This window comes from Oncorhynchus mykiss, chromosome 19, assembly GCF_057628025.1.
Source record: "Oncorhynchus mykiss isolate SJ-2025 chromosome 19, ASM5762802v1, whole genome shotgun sequence".
NCBI classification, from domain to species: Eukaryota; Metazoa; Chordata; class Actinopteri; order Salmoniformes; family Salmonidae; genus Oncorhynchus; species Oncorhynchus mykiss.
In genome coordinates this window covers 31,092,377-31,106,912 of record NC_143040.1, presented here as the reverse complement: position 1 = coordinate 31,106,912, position 14,536 = coordinate 31,092,377, and the positions used below count along the sequence as shown (strand labels likewise).

The window sequence follows — 14,536 nt, the reverse complement described above, 5'->3', positions numbered from 1 at the left end:
TATTATATAAATAGCGTTATGGTAATGTGGCCACACCGTCTCCCATGAGCTTCCCAAGTTGTGACAAACGGACTGGTTCGTAGCTGGATTCTTCACCAATCTTTTATACTTTCTCCGGAAAATGAAATTTGTTCGTACCTCAAGTTCTGTGAGATGGAAGGACTTCCTTTGTTCTCCATGAACTGTGTGTCCATGAGGAGGTCTTCTCAGGAATTTACAACCTCTGACCACAGCAGCTTAGTTGAAGGAGGCAAGGGGGGTGAGGCAGGGAGAGGGGGATGGGGTTGCTATACCCAAAGAGGCCAACATCATGACACAGCCCTAAGAAGTTTTTTAACAGGTGATATCAATCAAGGGATGATTGCGTAGGCATCATTCTATGATAACTATAAGGCAATAACCTATGTGAATGCCTTGTACCAGGTGTGTACGCACAGCTAGTTGTAGATAGACCTACTGCTCTAGTAGGTTGTCCCACAACTTTTTTCCCAAAGTACTCCAACTGCATAATGTGCTAGGGGTAGGTAAGACTTTACGCTACAATGCTATTATAACTGTATAACTTGTGGGTAAGTACAGGTAGTCAGTACAGTGTAATAACTTTACTGTAACTGTGCTGTAAAGTGTGACCGTGCTAGCCTGCTAAGCGATCACAACATACACTTTCTGTTAGGTTTGGATAAGGCTTATGTGATTTACAGTGCAGAAGGACACCCCTCATATCCCACCCCCTCTGTGTCCCAGCCAACAGGTGGACCGCGTCTTGGGGCAGAACGACAGGATTCGGTCGGACGTGTTCGGGGAATTGCTGCAGGCGGCAAACACCATCGGTGACCTACGTAACTGTCCGGTATGTTGCTCATTTTCATTATGAACCACAGTTTGATGTCTAATATCCAATGTGATGTATTTGGTTTTGATAGACATGTGGCCATGCTGTTATCTATGCAGCCAGAAAGTTGGTGCCGAACAATGTGACTGCAACGTGCCGTCATCCCAGCTTCTAGCAGTACATGACTCCAATGGATTTTTTATGTAATCTTTGACCAAAATAGAACTCCTTGTCCAATCAAATCACTCTGTTAGTCAATTATGTAGTGGGCGGAGATTGTGCTTTTTGAACTGTGAAAGTCCATAACTGTAGCAATGTTCATGATGTTATTTGTTTATAAATCACTGTCATCTTCTGAATACAGAAAGGATCTGGCGATGAATGGATTCTACCAGCTATTCTATCAGTATCAAAAACATTCTGTGATTGATTAACTATAGGACACATCTTCACATAAATGTTACTCTGTAAATGCTACAATACTGTTTTATTGAACTGAACCTTAACGTATGACCATCAGAACAATATATTATAGCTACTGTACCTGCAGTATCCAGACAGTATTTAATTCAAACCCGCATTGAGCTGATTTCTACTCTCTGCATTCTGCTTTGTGACATTATGATGGAACAGGCCTGAAGGAGAGGCAGCCAGACTAGTGTTAGGGATATAAATAGCAGTTAAGGCTTATCCACTGTTGCTCTCTCATCTCGATTGGCTAGCACCGGTCTAACACTTCAATGTGCGTCAGCCCTGGTGCAAGTGCTTTGTGCCATTAACCCTTTCTACTGTTCCTGGATCAAAAAATCTTATCACGCAGGATTATTAAAGATAGATATTAAAGCTATTTTGTATTTTATGTAATGAAAGTTGTATTACATTTTTCATATTAACAACATTAAGAATAACTAACAACGTGTAAATAATAATTATAAAGGATGAGTAAATAGTTTATTAATCATTATAAACTGGGTGGTTTAAGCCCTGAGTGCTGATTGGCTGACATGGTATATCAGACTTTATACCATGGGAATGACAAAATATTTATTTTTACTGCTCTAATTACATTAGTAACGGGTTTATTATAGCAATAAGGCACACCTCGGGGGGTTTGTGATGTATGGCCAATGTACCACGGCTAAGGGCTGTTTCCAGGCACTCCACGTTTTGTCGTGGTCGGACATGCACTGTCAACTGTGGGACCTTATACAGACATGTGTGTGCCTTTCAAAATCATGTCCAATCAATTGAATTTACCACAGGTGGACTCCAATTAAGTTGTAGAAACATCTCAAGGATGATCAATGGAAACAGGATGCACCTGAGCTCAATTTGAATCTCATTAGCGAAGGGTCTGAATACTGATGTAAATAACCTTTTTCTGTTTTTTATTTTTAAATAATTTACAAACAATTCTAAACTTGTTTTCGCTTTGTCATTATGAGGTATTGTGTGTAGATTGCTGAGGATTTTTTTACATATTTAATATATTTAATCAATTTTAGAATAAGGCTGTAATGTAACAAATTGTGGAAAAAGTCAAGGGCGGTGAATACTCTCCGAAGGCACTGTATGTGCATATATTAGCATTTTCCTTATTTTTCTCAGCATAAACTTTGTATGAAGATACACATCACATCATGACATCTCCTCTCCCAAGATGGCATAGCAGTTCAGACGTATTTTTGTCCTCGTCCTGTCGTGTCCCGTATATATATATATTTACAACTTTTTTTTTCACATACATTTTTAATTTTCCAAAAACTCATCTTCAGAACACTCTCCTGCAATCCGCTTCACCAATTTATATTTATATAAAAAAGTATTATTTACCTCAGATCTGTGATCCTCCGAGAGGCTAGCCAGAAATTAGCCAGAAGCTAGCCGGGAGCTAGCCAGAAGCTGGTCCAGAAGCTACTCTGAAGCTGGGTCAGGGGCTAGTTCAGAAGCTAGTTAGCTTATTTACTGGCTAATCGTTGGTACTCAGCTGACCACGGTTTGTGGTCATCGGCTGTCCTTTGGCTCGAGAATCTATCGCCAGTTTTGTACGGCGCGGTGCAGCGCGGCTCGGAGCGGAACATATCGGACCAATTTTTCTCTCCATGTCCCTGGATTTCGGCCGCTGGCTCTGGACGTCCATGCCTGGATCTCGCAGCTAGCTAGCTGCTATCCGTGTGACTATCGGCTTTCGTCGATTCCGGAGCTAACATCAATTGTTCCGGAGCTAGCCAGCTGAAGAGTTCCATCAATCACTCCTGGGCTGCAGTCACCTATCCGGACCCGTTTTGCTGCCTACGCGGAGCCCCACTGGGCCTTCACGGCTAGACTGCCGACGTTGTCTACCCGAGGGAATTGTCCGGCTGGCTCCTCCGGCGCAACGTTGCCTGGGCGCCCAGGCAATGTTGGCTATCTTATCGGCTTCTATCTGAATAGACAATCGGACAATTTTTATTTTATTTTTATTTATTTATTTATTTTTCTTCTTGGGCCTCTATAACTATATCTATTGTTTTTATTTTTGTTGTTGTTGTGTGATTTGGATTCATCCCCTCTACCACACGGAAACCCACTAATCTACTGACGGAACGCAAGAGTTGGCTAATAACAGACCTCCATCTTATGCTAGCTTGCTCCTACGCTAGCTTGCTACCGATTTAGCTGTCTAAATCGCCGTGACCCCCAACCAACCTCTCCACTCACTGGACCCTTTTGATCACTCGACTGAGCATGCCTCCCCTTCATGTCAATATGCCTTGTCCATTGCTGTTCTGGTTATATTGGCTTATTTCACTGTAGAGCCTCTAGTCCTGCTCATTATACCTTATCCAACCTATTAGTTCCACCACCCACACATGCAATGACATCTCCTGGTTTCAATGATGTTTCTAGAGACAATATCTCTCTCTTCATCACTCAATACCTAGGTGTACCTCCACTGTATTCACATCCTACCTTACCTTTGTCTGTACATTATACCTTGATGCTATTTTATCGCCCCCAGAAACCTCCTTTTACTCTCTGTTCCAGACGTTCTAAACGACCAATTCTTATTGCTTTTAGCCGCACCCTTATTCTACTCCTACTCTGTTCATCTGGCGATGGAGAGGTGAATCCAGGCCCTGCAATGCCTAGCTCCACTCCTATTCCCCAGGCGCTCTCTTTTGACGACTTCTGTAACCGTAATAGCCTTGGTTTCATGCATGTTAACATTAGAAGCCTCCTCCCTAAGTTTGTTCTATTCACTGCTTTAGCACACTCTGCCAACCCGGATGTTCTAGCTGTGTCTGAATCCTGGCTTAGGAAGACCACCAAAAATTCAGACATTTTAATTCCAAACTACAACATTTTCAGACAAGATAGAACTGCCAAAGGGGGCGGTGTTGCAATCTACTGCAAAGATAGCCTGCAGAGTTCTGTCCTACTATCCAGGTCTGTACCCAAACAATTTGAACTTCTACTTTTAAAAATCCACCTCTCTAAAAAGAAGTCTCTCACCGTTGCCGCCTGCTATAGACCACCCTCTGCCCCCAGCTGTGCTCTGGACACCATATGTGAACTGATTGCCCCCCATCTATCTTCAGAGCTTGTGCTGCTTGGCGACCTAAACTGGAACATGCTTAACACCCCAGCCATCCTACAATCTAAACTTGATGCCCTCAACCTCACACAAATTATCAATGAACCTACCAGGTACCTCCCCAAAGCCTTAAACACGGGCACCCTCATAGATATCATCCTAACCAACTTGCCCTCTAAATACACCTCTGTTGTTTTCAACCAAGATCTCAGCGATCACTGCCTCATTGCCTGCATCCGTAATGGGTCAGCGGTCAAACGACCTCCACTCATCACTGTAAAACGCTCCCTGAAACACTTCAGCGAGCAGGCCTTTCTAATCGACCTGGCCGGGGTATCCTGGAAGGATATTGATCTCATCCCATCAGTAGAGGATGCCTGGATATTTTTAAAAAATGCCTTCCTAACCATCTTAAATAAACATGCCCCATTCAAGAAATTTAGAACCAGGAATAGATATAGCCCTTGGTTCTCCTCAGACCTGACTGCCCTTAACCAACACAAAAACATCCTATGGCGTTCTGCATTAGCATCGACACTGTAAAGGGACACTGTAAAGTCCATGGAGAATAAGAACCCCTCCTCCCAGCTGCCCACTGCACTGAAGATAGGAAACACTGTCACCACTGATAAATCCACCATAATTGAGAATTTCAATAAGCATTTTTCTACGGCTGGCCATGCTTTCCACCTGGCTACTCCTACCCCGGTCAACAGCACTGCACCCCCCACAACAACTCCCCCAAGCCTTCCCCATTTCTCCTTCTCCCAAATCTGCTCAGCTGATGTTCTGAATGAGCTGCAAAATCTGGACCCCTACAAATCAGCCGGGCTAGACAATCTGGACCCTTTCTTTCTAAAATTATCTGCCAAAATTGTTGCCACCCCTATTACTAGCCTGTTCAACCTCTCTTTCGTGTCGTCTGAGATTCCCAAAGATTGGAAAGCAGCTGCGGTCATCCCCCTCTTCAAAGGGGGTGACACTCTTGATCCAAACTGCTACAGACCTATATCTATCCTACCATGCCTTTCTAAGGTCTTCGAAAGCCAAGTCAACAAACAGATTACCGACCATTTCGAATCTCACCATACCTTCTCTGCTATGCAATCTGGTTTCAGAGCTGGTCATGGGTGCACCTCAGCCACGCTCAAGGTCCTAAATTATATCTTAACCACCATCGATAAGAAACATTACTGTGCAGCCGTATTCATTGATCTGGCCAAGGCTTTCGACTCTGTCAATCACCACATCCTCATCGGCAGGCTCGACAGCCTTGGTTTCTCAAATGATTGTCTCGCCTGGTTCACCAACTACTTCTCTGATAGAATTCAGTGTGTCAAATCGGAGGGTCTGCTGTCCGGACCTCTGGCAGTCTCTATGGGGGTGCCACAGGGTTCAATTCATGGACCGACTCTCTTCTCTGTATACATCAATGAGGTCGCTCTTGCTGCTGGTGAGTCTCTGATCCACCTCTACGCAGACGACACCATTCTGTATACTTCTGGCCCTTCTTTGGACACTGTGTTAACAACCCTCCAGGCAAGCTTCAATGCCATACAACTCTCCTTCCGTGGCCTCCAATTGCTCTTAAATACAAGTAAAACTAAATGCATGCTCTTCAACCGATCGCTACCTGTACCTACCCGCCTGTCCAACATTACTACTCTGGACGGCTCTGACTTAGAATACGTGGACAACTACAAATACCCAGGTGTCTGGTTAGACTGTAAACTCTCCTTCCAGACCCACATAAAACATCTCCAATCCAAAGTTAAATCTAGAATTGGCTTCCTATTTCGCAACAAAGCATCCTTCACTCATGCTGCCAAACATACCCTTGTAAAACTGACCATCCTACCAATCCTCGACTTTGGCGATGTCATTTACAAAATAGCCTCCAATACCCTACTCAACAAATTGGATGCAGTCTATCACAGTGCCATCCGTTTTGTCACCAAAGCCCCATATACTACCCACCATTGCGACCTGTACGCTCTCGTTGCCTGGCCCTCGCTTCATACTCGTCGCCAAACCCACTGGCTCCATGTCATCTACAAGACCCTGCTAGGTAAAGTCCCCCCTTATCTCAGCTCGCTGGTCACCATTGCATCTCCCACCTGTAGCACACGCTCCAGCAGGTATATCTCTCTAGTCACCCCCAAAACCAATTCTTTCTTTGGCCGCCTCTCCTTCCAGTTCTCTGCTGCCAATGACTGGAACGAACTACAAAAATCTCTGAAACTGGAAACACTTATCTCCCTCACTAGCTTTAAGCACCAACTGTCAGAGAAGCTCACAGATTACTGCACCTGTACATAGCCCACCTATAATTTAGCCCAAACAACTACCTCTTTCCCTACTGTATTTAATTTATTTATTTATTTTGCTCCTTTGCACCCCCATTATTTGTATTTCTACTTTGCACATTCTCCCATTGCAAATCTACCATTCCAGTGTTTTACTTGCTATATTGTATTTACTTTGCCACCATGGCCTTTTTGCCTTTACCTCCCTTATCTCACCTCATTTGCTCACATCGTATATAGACTTGTTTATACTGTATTATTGACTGTATGTTTGTTTTACTCCATGTGTAACTCTGTGTCGTTGTATGTGTCAAACTGCTTTGCTTTATCTTGGCCAGGTCGCAATTGTAAATGAGAACTTGTTCTCAACTTGCCTACCTGGTTAAATAAAGGTGAAATAAAATAAAAAATAAAAATTATTACAACAGTTTGAGTGTTTTCGAATCAAATGTTCAAATATTTTCTTAAGGATCCTCTGTGTTGTGTGCTTATTGTTTAACCATTGATATATTCTATCGGCCATTTTGATACCTTAAGGAGTTACCGTTGGAATATCTACCAATGGCATATCCTGTGATAAATTACACTGGTCACTCAAAACATTTATAAAGTATATATAGCCCACACTTTAGATGAGGCCACACAAAAATACTTAACTAATGATTAGTAAATGGTTTATGAGGACTTATATTAAACATCTTATACATCATTATTAAATACTTTAGAAGTTGTTCATAAATGTATGACTCACTAGGTTACTAACATTTACAAATGTGGGAGTAATCATTAATAAATTAATAAACTATTTACTAATCCATTATAAATGCCTTATTACTCGGAGTTATTGTAAAGTGCTACTATAGTTCTGTATATATTATAATTTATGATTCCTATATGTTGCAACATGTTTTATGGCAAAGTTGACAAGGTTTCTTGAATAAAAAACAGATTTATATGTAGATTTCTGCTTTTAATTATCTCTCCTGGATGATCGTTTCTTATCGTCTTTGCAGAGCAACTGTGGCCAGAGCATCAAGATCCGTCGGGTTCTCATGAACCGCCCAGAGATCGTCACCATTGGCTTTGTGTGGGATGCAGAGCAGTCTGACCTTACAGAGGACGTGGTGAGGTCACTGGGTCCACATCTCAACCTCTCGGGGGTAAGGGTTAAAGATGCACAATGGAAGTTTAGTCGCTAATTGTTTACCTCAAATTTGGCTTGAGGGTTGAGAGTATGGTTCATATACATGATTATGTAATATTAATCAATTTATTTTAATAATAATACAGAGTAAGATAACAACAGTAATACTAACTATATATATATATATATATATATATATATATATATATATACCATTTAGCAGACTTTTATCCAAAGCAACTTAATCATGCAGCACACATTTTTGTATGGTTGGCCCCATTGCCAATCGAACCCACAAACCCCAGGCATTGCAAGCGCCATGATCTACCAACTGAATCACACAGCACCCCAATCCCATTCAACCACACAGTCCTTCATTTTAGAATATTTTTTACTCTTACGTGGGTGTCCATTTTATGTAATTTCTGCACAGTATTTTATCCCATTTCAGTGGACCCTTTTGGTTTTAAACGCAGATATTACAAAATATGATAACAAGAGATAAACAAATCAGGAAAAGCTGACAGCACTACAATGTTACTACAGTGATTACTGTGTAACTACATGTATAGTGGAACTTTAGATGTAATTACACTGACTGCACCTGCCTATGTAAGTACCATGTAAATACATACTGTATGTATTAAGGACACTTATTGTAAAATGTGACCTTGATATTATTCGTAAATCCTTGCCACAATCAGGTATAACAATTGTTTGTAGTATGCAGCAATATGTAATTGTAATTACACTGTACCTGCCTTTGTAACTACCATTTAAATGCATAGTTATTTAGGGCCACATATTATGAAGTATGATCAAAGAACAAGATTATGAACACCCATTTCAAATGTGAAATGGCTCACACTCAAAGAGACAACATGATTGTCCAATGATTATGTTCACATTCCAGTCTGACTAAATCCTATCAAGGTCTTGTGAGATCTGGCAGGTGTCTGTAAAGTAGCCAGACCGGATAGCTGTATTAGGGTTGCTTGAGTATTAAGCAAATGTCAATGTTGGTTGAAGAGTCCTATCCTAATTGATCATCGGTATGCCATCTTTCATGTATGTCCTATTTCATGTATGTCATATTTCAGCTGTTCAACCGGGTCACTGATGAGAACGCCAAAAGGAGTGAGTTACATCTCGTGGGAATGATTTGTTTCTCCAGCAAACATTACTCTGCGTTCGCTTATCACAGCAAGTCCTCAAAATGGATCTTTTTTGATGACGCCACCGTGAAAGAGGTGAGTGTTCAAATGAACGTGTTGGTGTCTGTTTCAAATGAATTGAGAAAAATGCTTCTAATATCTCATAGATGATCTATTTGTGCAGATGTTGCAGAATTCTTGTCAAAACTTTGAAAACCACCTCAAAAGTGTTCTTATGTGGAGATAAGTCCCAGGCCATCAATTCAGTAGATCCAGCCACATCAAATGAATCGGAACATTAAGGACCAAATCATATCCAGATCTTATTCGGTGCTTATCTTTTCCATTCATTTGGTGTTAGCATACAGATTGCCACAATCCAAGGCACGTGGATTCATCTTGATGTTAGACTACATTTGAGGTCCAAAAACATCTGGTAAATGTTGACTTTTGAGTTTAATGTTCCTTTAACATTGCCGACCGGTAAACATAATCTGTGTTTAATGAATAAAAGAAAGTAGGTTATTATTACTCAATATTGCTTTTTTGACAGGAGCCGTAAAAGCAATGCTTTCCTTTTAACAGCTGGGCTATCCTTTGATCTATCCTTTGGCTCCTGAGTGGCGCACTGCATCGCAGTGCTAGAGGCGTCACTACAGACCCGGGTTCAATCTCGGGCTGTATCACGACCGGCCGTGATCGGGAGTCCCATAGGGCGGTGCACAATTGGCCCAACGTCGTCTGGGTTAGGGTTTGGCCGGGGAGGCTGTCATTGTAAATAAGAATTTGTTCTTAACTGACATGCCTTGTTAAATAAAAACAAAACATTTTAAAGCTCAGCAATCAACTCAATGCTCTCCCAAGAGTTCTGCCAAATTGTAATGATGAAACATGAAAGCAAAAAGGAGAGGTTCACAAAAGACGGAAGCCATTTTAACATGTTACTTGAACTATCCATCGTTAAGCTGACAGTTATGCAAGGTCTATGCCTCACCATGAAAAACACGACACTAGACCATGTTTCATCTGGAATCACCACACGTAGAAATATGCAGCAAATTCTCTGTACTTCACATTAAATGAAGAAAATAACAACGTCAACATACTAGTTGCTACTCTTTAGCGTTTAGTCTCAAACATGTCAGTCACACATTAAAACATTATTTTCACTTTTACGTTATTTTTGTGTTCTTCTTAGATCGGATCCAAGTGGAAAGACGTGGCCTCTAAATGCATCCGGGGACATTTCCAACCACTGCTCCTGTTCTACACTAACCTGGAGGGGACCCCAGTCTCCAGCGAGGATGCGCCCAGACAAACGATTATGTGTCCCCGCTTCAAAGCCCACGCCAACGGGGAAGTGCCAGGTAAGACAAAACCTTAACGGTTGGTTTACATGTGTGTCACAATGAGTCGTCACAAAAACAGTTGGTTTTTAGCTGCTACACTGGACTCGTTACTTTTCCCATCGTGAGCAGAGTGTGAGCCACTTTATAAAGAGTTTTTGGCCTTGTGCCGCACTTCAAATTCTTGAAAATAGAACTAGAGCATCATGCAAAGTTTTGTAGGTTCTAGGTTATATTGAAATTAATGAGTGTCTCACGTTCAGCCAAAATGTAAGTTTCCAGTGTAGCAGACCTTTATGGGATGTGTGGGGCGTGGTAGGTGAAGGGTCGTTAAACATTCACTTAACTTTTTCGGTCCCTACCACCTGGTGCAAAAATGTTGGTAAAAATTTAGGTAGAATGGATTATGATGTGATCATAAGGCATTGTAAGACTTTGTTTCACACTTGTCCTGTGGATAGCTCAGTGTCTTTCCTAAATGGCCTTGCCCATACACAAGGTTTTATCTAGATCACACATCCAACACCCACAATACATTTTCCCTCAAATATTGTAGCTGTGGAAAGAGAATATGTACTATTCTGCTTCCACTACATGCATAATACAGAGGCCTACAGTACACAACGAACACTGTCATCGAGAAAAAAAACATCCTTTTAATGTGATGGCGCCTGGCATTGTTTTTAAAAGCACTCCGCAGGCGGAGCGATGGGCGTTGCGATTGTCCTCCCTTGTCGTGTGCAGAGTTGAACTTGATACGAGGACGATGCCTCTGTGACATGCAGATTACCGCCCACCTCCCTGCCTAATCCCTGCTCTCCCTGCTATCCCTGCTCCCCGGGTCAAGTGCGCTTGGTAGCTTTCACTCCCTCCCGTGATCTCCCATCCCGCGTTTGTTCCCATTCTAATATTCGTTTGCTTTCGGAAATGGTGCCCTGCTCTTTGAAACGGACCTTTTAGCCTGGGCGTCGTATCCGGTCATCTCTTTTGGAATGGGATTTGATTTGCATTGTTATGTGGATAAGCGTAAGTAATTGTGTTGCGTTATTGTTTGATGTGGATTATTGGTTTATATAAGGACATATTTGTGAGGATGCTTTTGGGCAGTATTGGCCAGATTATCAATGCTGTTGATAGTTTTTTTTAGACATTGTTAACCTGCCTTAGCAGTGCTCTTGTCTGAGAATAACCTTTTCCCGATTTGCAGATTGTCTGGTCAGGAAAACGTAAATTGTGGGCTCGCCACAGACTACATAAATACTTGTTTCACGTTGAAATCCAATATAATATAAATACACTGTTACCATGCCATATTTGGCTAATTTTGTAAAGTAAACAAAGAGTGCAATTGTTCAGTCATATTGCTGCACCTGTGACAAAGTAAAGCAAAAATGATTTGGGGGGGGGGGGGGGGGGGGAATTGGACAATCAAACCTCACTGGTTGCCCTATATACTGTATAGTCACGCATGCATTTCACTACTCCCGCAATAGCATCTGCTATACATGTTTATGTGACTAATAACATTTGATTTGAAGACTATTGATGAAGAGTAGCTGGTATGCTGTAACACTGGTTAGGTGTCCGAATTCTCTACTTTTCTCCAGAAGTGTGCACTCACAATGTGGACGCTCCTCCCCATGCATTTAAAAGCATGATCTAAAAAGCTTATGAAATAATTTACCTAATTGTGCACGTGGGTTGATTCCAAAAGCAAGAAAATTATTTTGAGGTTGTCACGACTTCCGCCGAAGTTGTTCCCTCTCCTTGTTCAGGCAGTGTTCGGCGGTCGACGTCACCGACCTTCTAGCCATCGCTGTCACGACCGTCGTATGGAGGGGACCAAAGCGCAGCGTGGTGTGAATGCATAGTTAATGGATGATGAAAAACCTAAAAAAACCTACCTAAATATGGTTCCCAATCAGAGACAACGACAAACACCTGCCACTGATTGAGAACCATATCAGGCCAAAACACATAGAAACAGACTAACTAGACATGCAACATAGAATGCCCACTCATATCACACCCTGACCAAACAAAACATAGAAACAAACAACTCAAATAATGGTCAGAGTGTGACAATCGCTGATCCATTTTTCAGTTTCCATTGGTTTTGTCTTGTCTTCCATCACACCTGGTTCCAATCCCATCAATTACATGTTGTGTATTTAACCCTCTGTTTTCCCTCATGTTCTTGCCGGTGATTGTTTATTGTAAGTGTATGTGTACGTCTGTACTGGTGTGCGTCGGGTTATGTTACCCATTGATTTTTATTATTACAGTGCCTTGCGAAAGTATTCGGCCCCCTTGAACTTTGCGACCTTTTGCCACATTTCAGGCTTCAAACATAAAGATATAAAACTGTATTTTTTTGTGAAGAATCAACAACAAGTGGGACACAATCATGAAGTGGAACGACATTTATTGGATATTTCAAACTTTTTTAACAAATCAAAAACTGAAAAATTGGGCGTGCAAAATTATTCAGCCCCTTTACTTTCAGTGCAGCTAACTCTCTCCAGAAGTTCAGTGAGGATCTCTGAATGATCCAATGTTGACCTAAATGACTAATGATGATAAATACAATCCACCTGTGTGCAATCAAGTCTCCGTATAAATGCACCTGCACTGTGATAGTCTCAGAGGTCCGTTAAAAGCGCAGAGAGCATCATGAAGAACAAGGAACACACCAGGCAGGTGCGAGATACTGTTGTGAAGAAGTTTAAAGCCGGATTTGGATACAAAAAGATTTCCCAAGTTTTAAACATCCCAAGGAGCACTGTGCAAGCGATAATATTGAAATGGAAGGAGTATCAGACCACTGCAAATCTACCAAGACCTGGCCGTCCCTCTAAACTTTCAGCTCATACAAGGAGAAGACTGATCAGAGATGCAGCCAAGAGGCCCATGATCACTCTGGATGAACTGCAGAGATCTACAGCTGAGGTGGGAGACTCTGTCCATAGGACAACAATCAGTCGTATATTGCACAAATCTGGCCTTTATGGAAGAGTGGCAAGAAGAAAGCCATTTCTTAAAGATATCCATAAAAAGTGTCGTTTAAAGTTTGCCACAAGCCACCTGGGAGACACACCAAACATGTGGAAGAAGGTGCTCTGGTCAGATGAAACCAAAATTGAACTTTTTGGCAACAATGCAAAACCTTATGTTTGGCGTAAAAGCAACACAGCTGAACACACCATCCCCACTGTCAAACATGGTGGTGGCAGCTTCATGGTTTGGGCCTGCTTTTCTTCAGCAGGGACAGGGAAGATGGTTAAAATTGATGGGAAGATGGATGGAGCCAAATACAGGACCATTCTGGAAGAAAACCTGATGGAGTCTGCAAAAGACCTGAGACTGGGACGGAGATTTGTCTTCCAACAAGACAATGATCCAAAACATAAAGCAAAATCTACAATGGAATGGTTCAAAAATAAACATATCCAGGTGTTAGAATGGCCAAGTCAAAGTCCAGACCTGAATCCAATCGAGAATCTGTGGAAAGAACTGAAAACTGCTGTTCACAAATGCTCTCCATCCAACCTCACTGAGCTCGAGCTGTTTTGCAAGGAGGAATAGGAAAAAATGTCAGTCTCTCGATGTGCAAAACTGATAGAGACATACCCCAAGCGACTTACAGCTGTAATCGCAGCAAAAGGTGGCGCTACAAAGTATTAACTTAAGGGGGCTGAATAATTTTGCACACCCAATTTTTCAGTTTTTGATTTGTTAAAAAAGTTTGAAATATCCAATAAATGTCGTTCCACTTCATGATTGTGTCCCACTTGTTGTTGATTCTTCACAAAAAAAATAAAGTTTTATATCTTTATGTTTGAAGCCTGAAATGTGGCAAAAGGTCGCAAAGTTCAAGGGGGCCGAATACTTTCGCAAGGCACTGTATGTTTTCCGGTGTTTTTTTGGGGGGCATTTTGAGGGCCTGATGTGGCTCCAGAGCCATGGGAGCATCCACCGTATTCTTTGCACCTGTCTTTTCCTTTTAAACCCGTGAAGGCAAATTAAAATGCGTACACACAAAGCAGCAGGGTAGAGAATTGGTATGCAACATGGGCTGGCTAGATGCTACCAAAAATGGAGTAAACTAATGCCAGTTGCTGTTTTAGTGAGGCAGAACACCTTGGCAAGGATAGACACAGGTTTTTGACAGGCCAAC

The 14,536-nt window shown here is 41.9% G+C and overlaps 1 protein-coding gene across 1 annotated transcript in view; it reads left to right on the top strand.

The window, feature by feature from the left end:
• LOC110497487 (ubiquitin carboxyl-terminal hydrolase 53-like) overlaps positions 1–14,536 on the top strand; it is a 71,447-nt gene that overhangs the window by 24,871 nt on the left and 32,040 nt on the right. The window contains exons 8-11 of the mRNA XM_036954463.2: positions 745–850; positions 7,729–7,875; positions 8,960–9,109; positions 10,212–10,380. Coding sequence (XP_036810358.2) covers positions 745–850; positions 7,729–7,875; positions 8,960–9,109; positions 10,212–10,380 — 572 coding nt within the window. The remainder of the gene's footprint in view (positions 1–744; positions 851–7,728; positions 7,876–8,959; positions 9,110–10,211; positions 10,381–14,536) is intronic.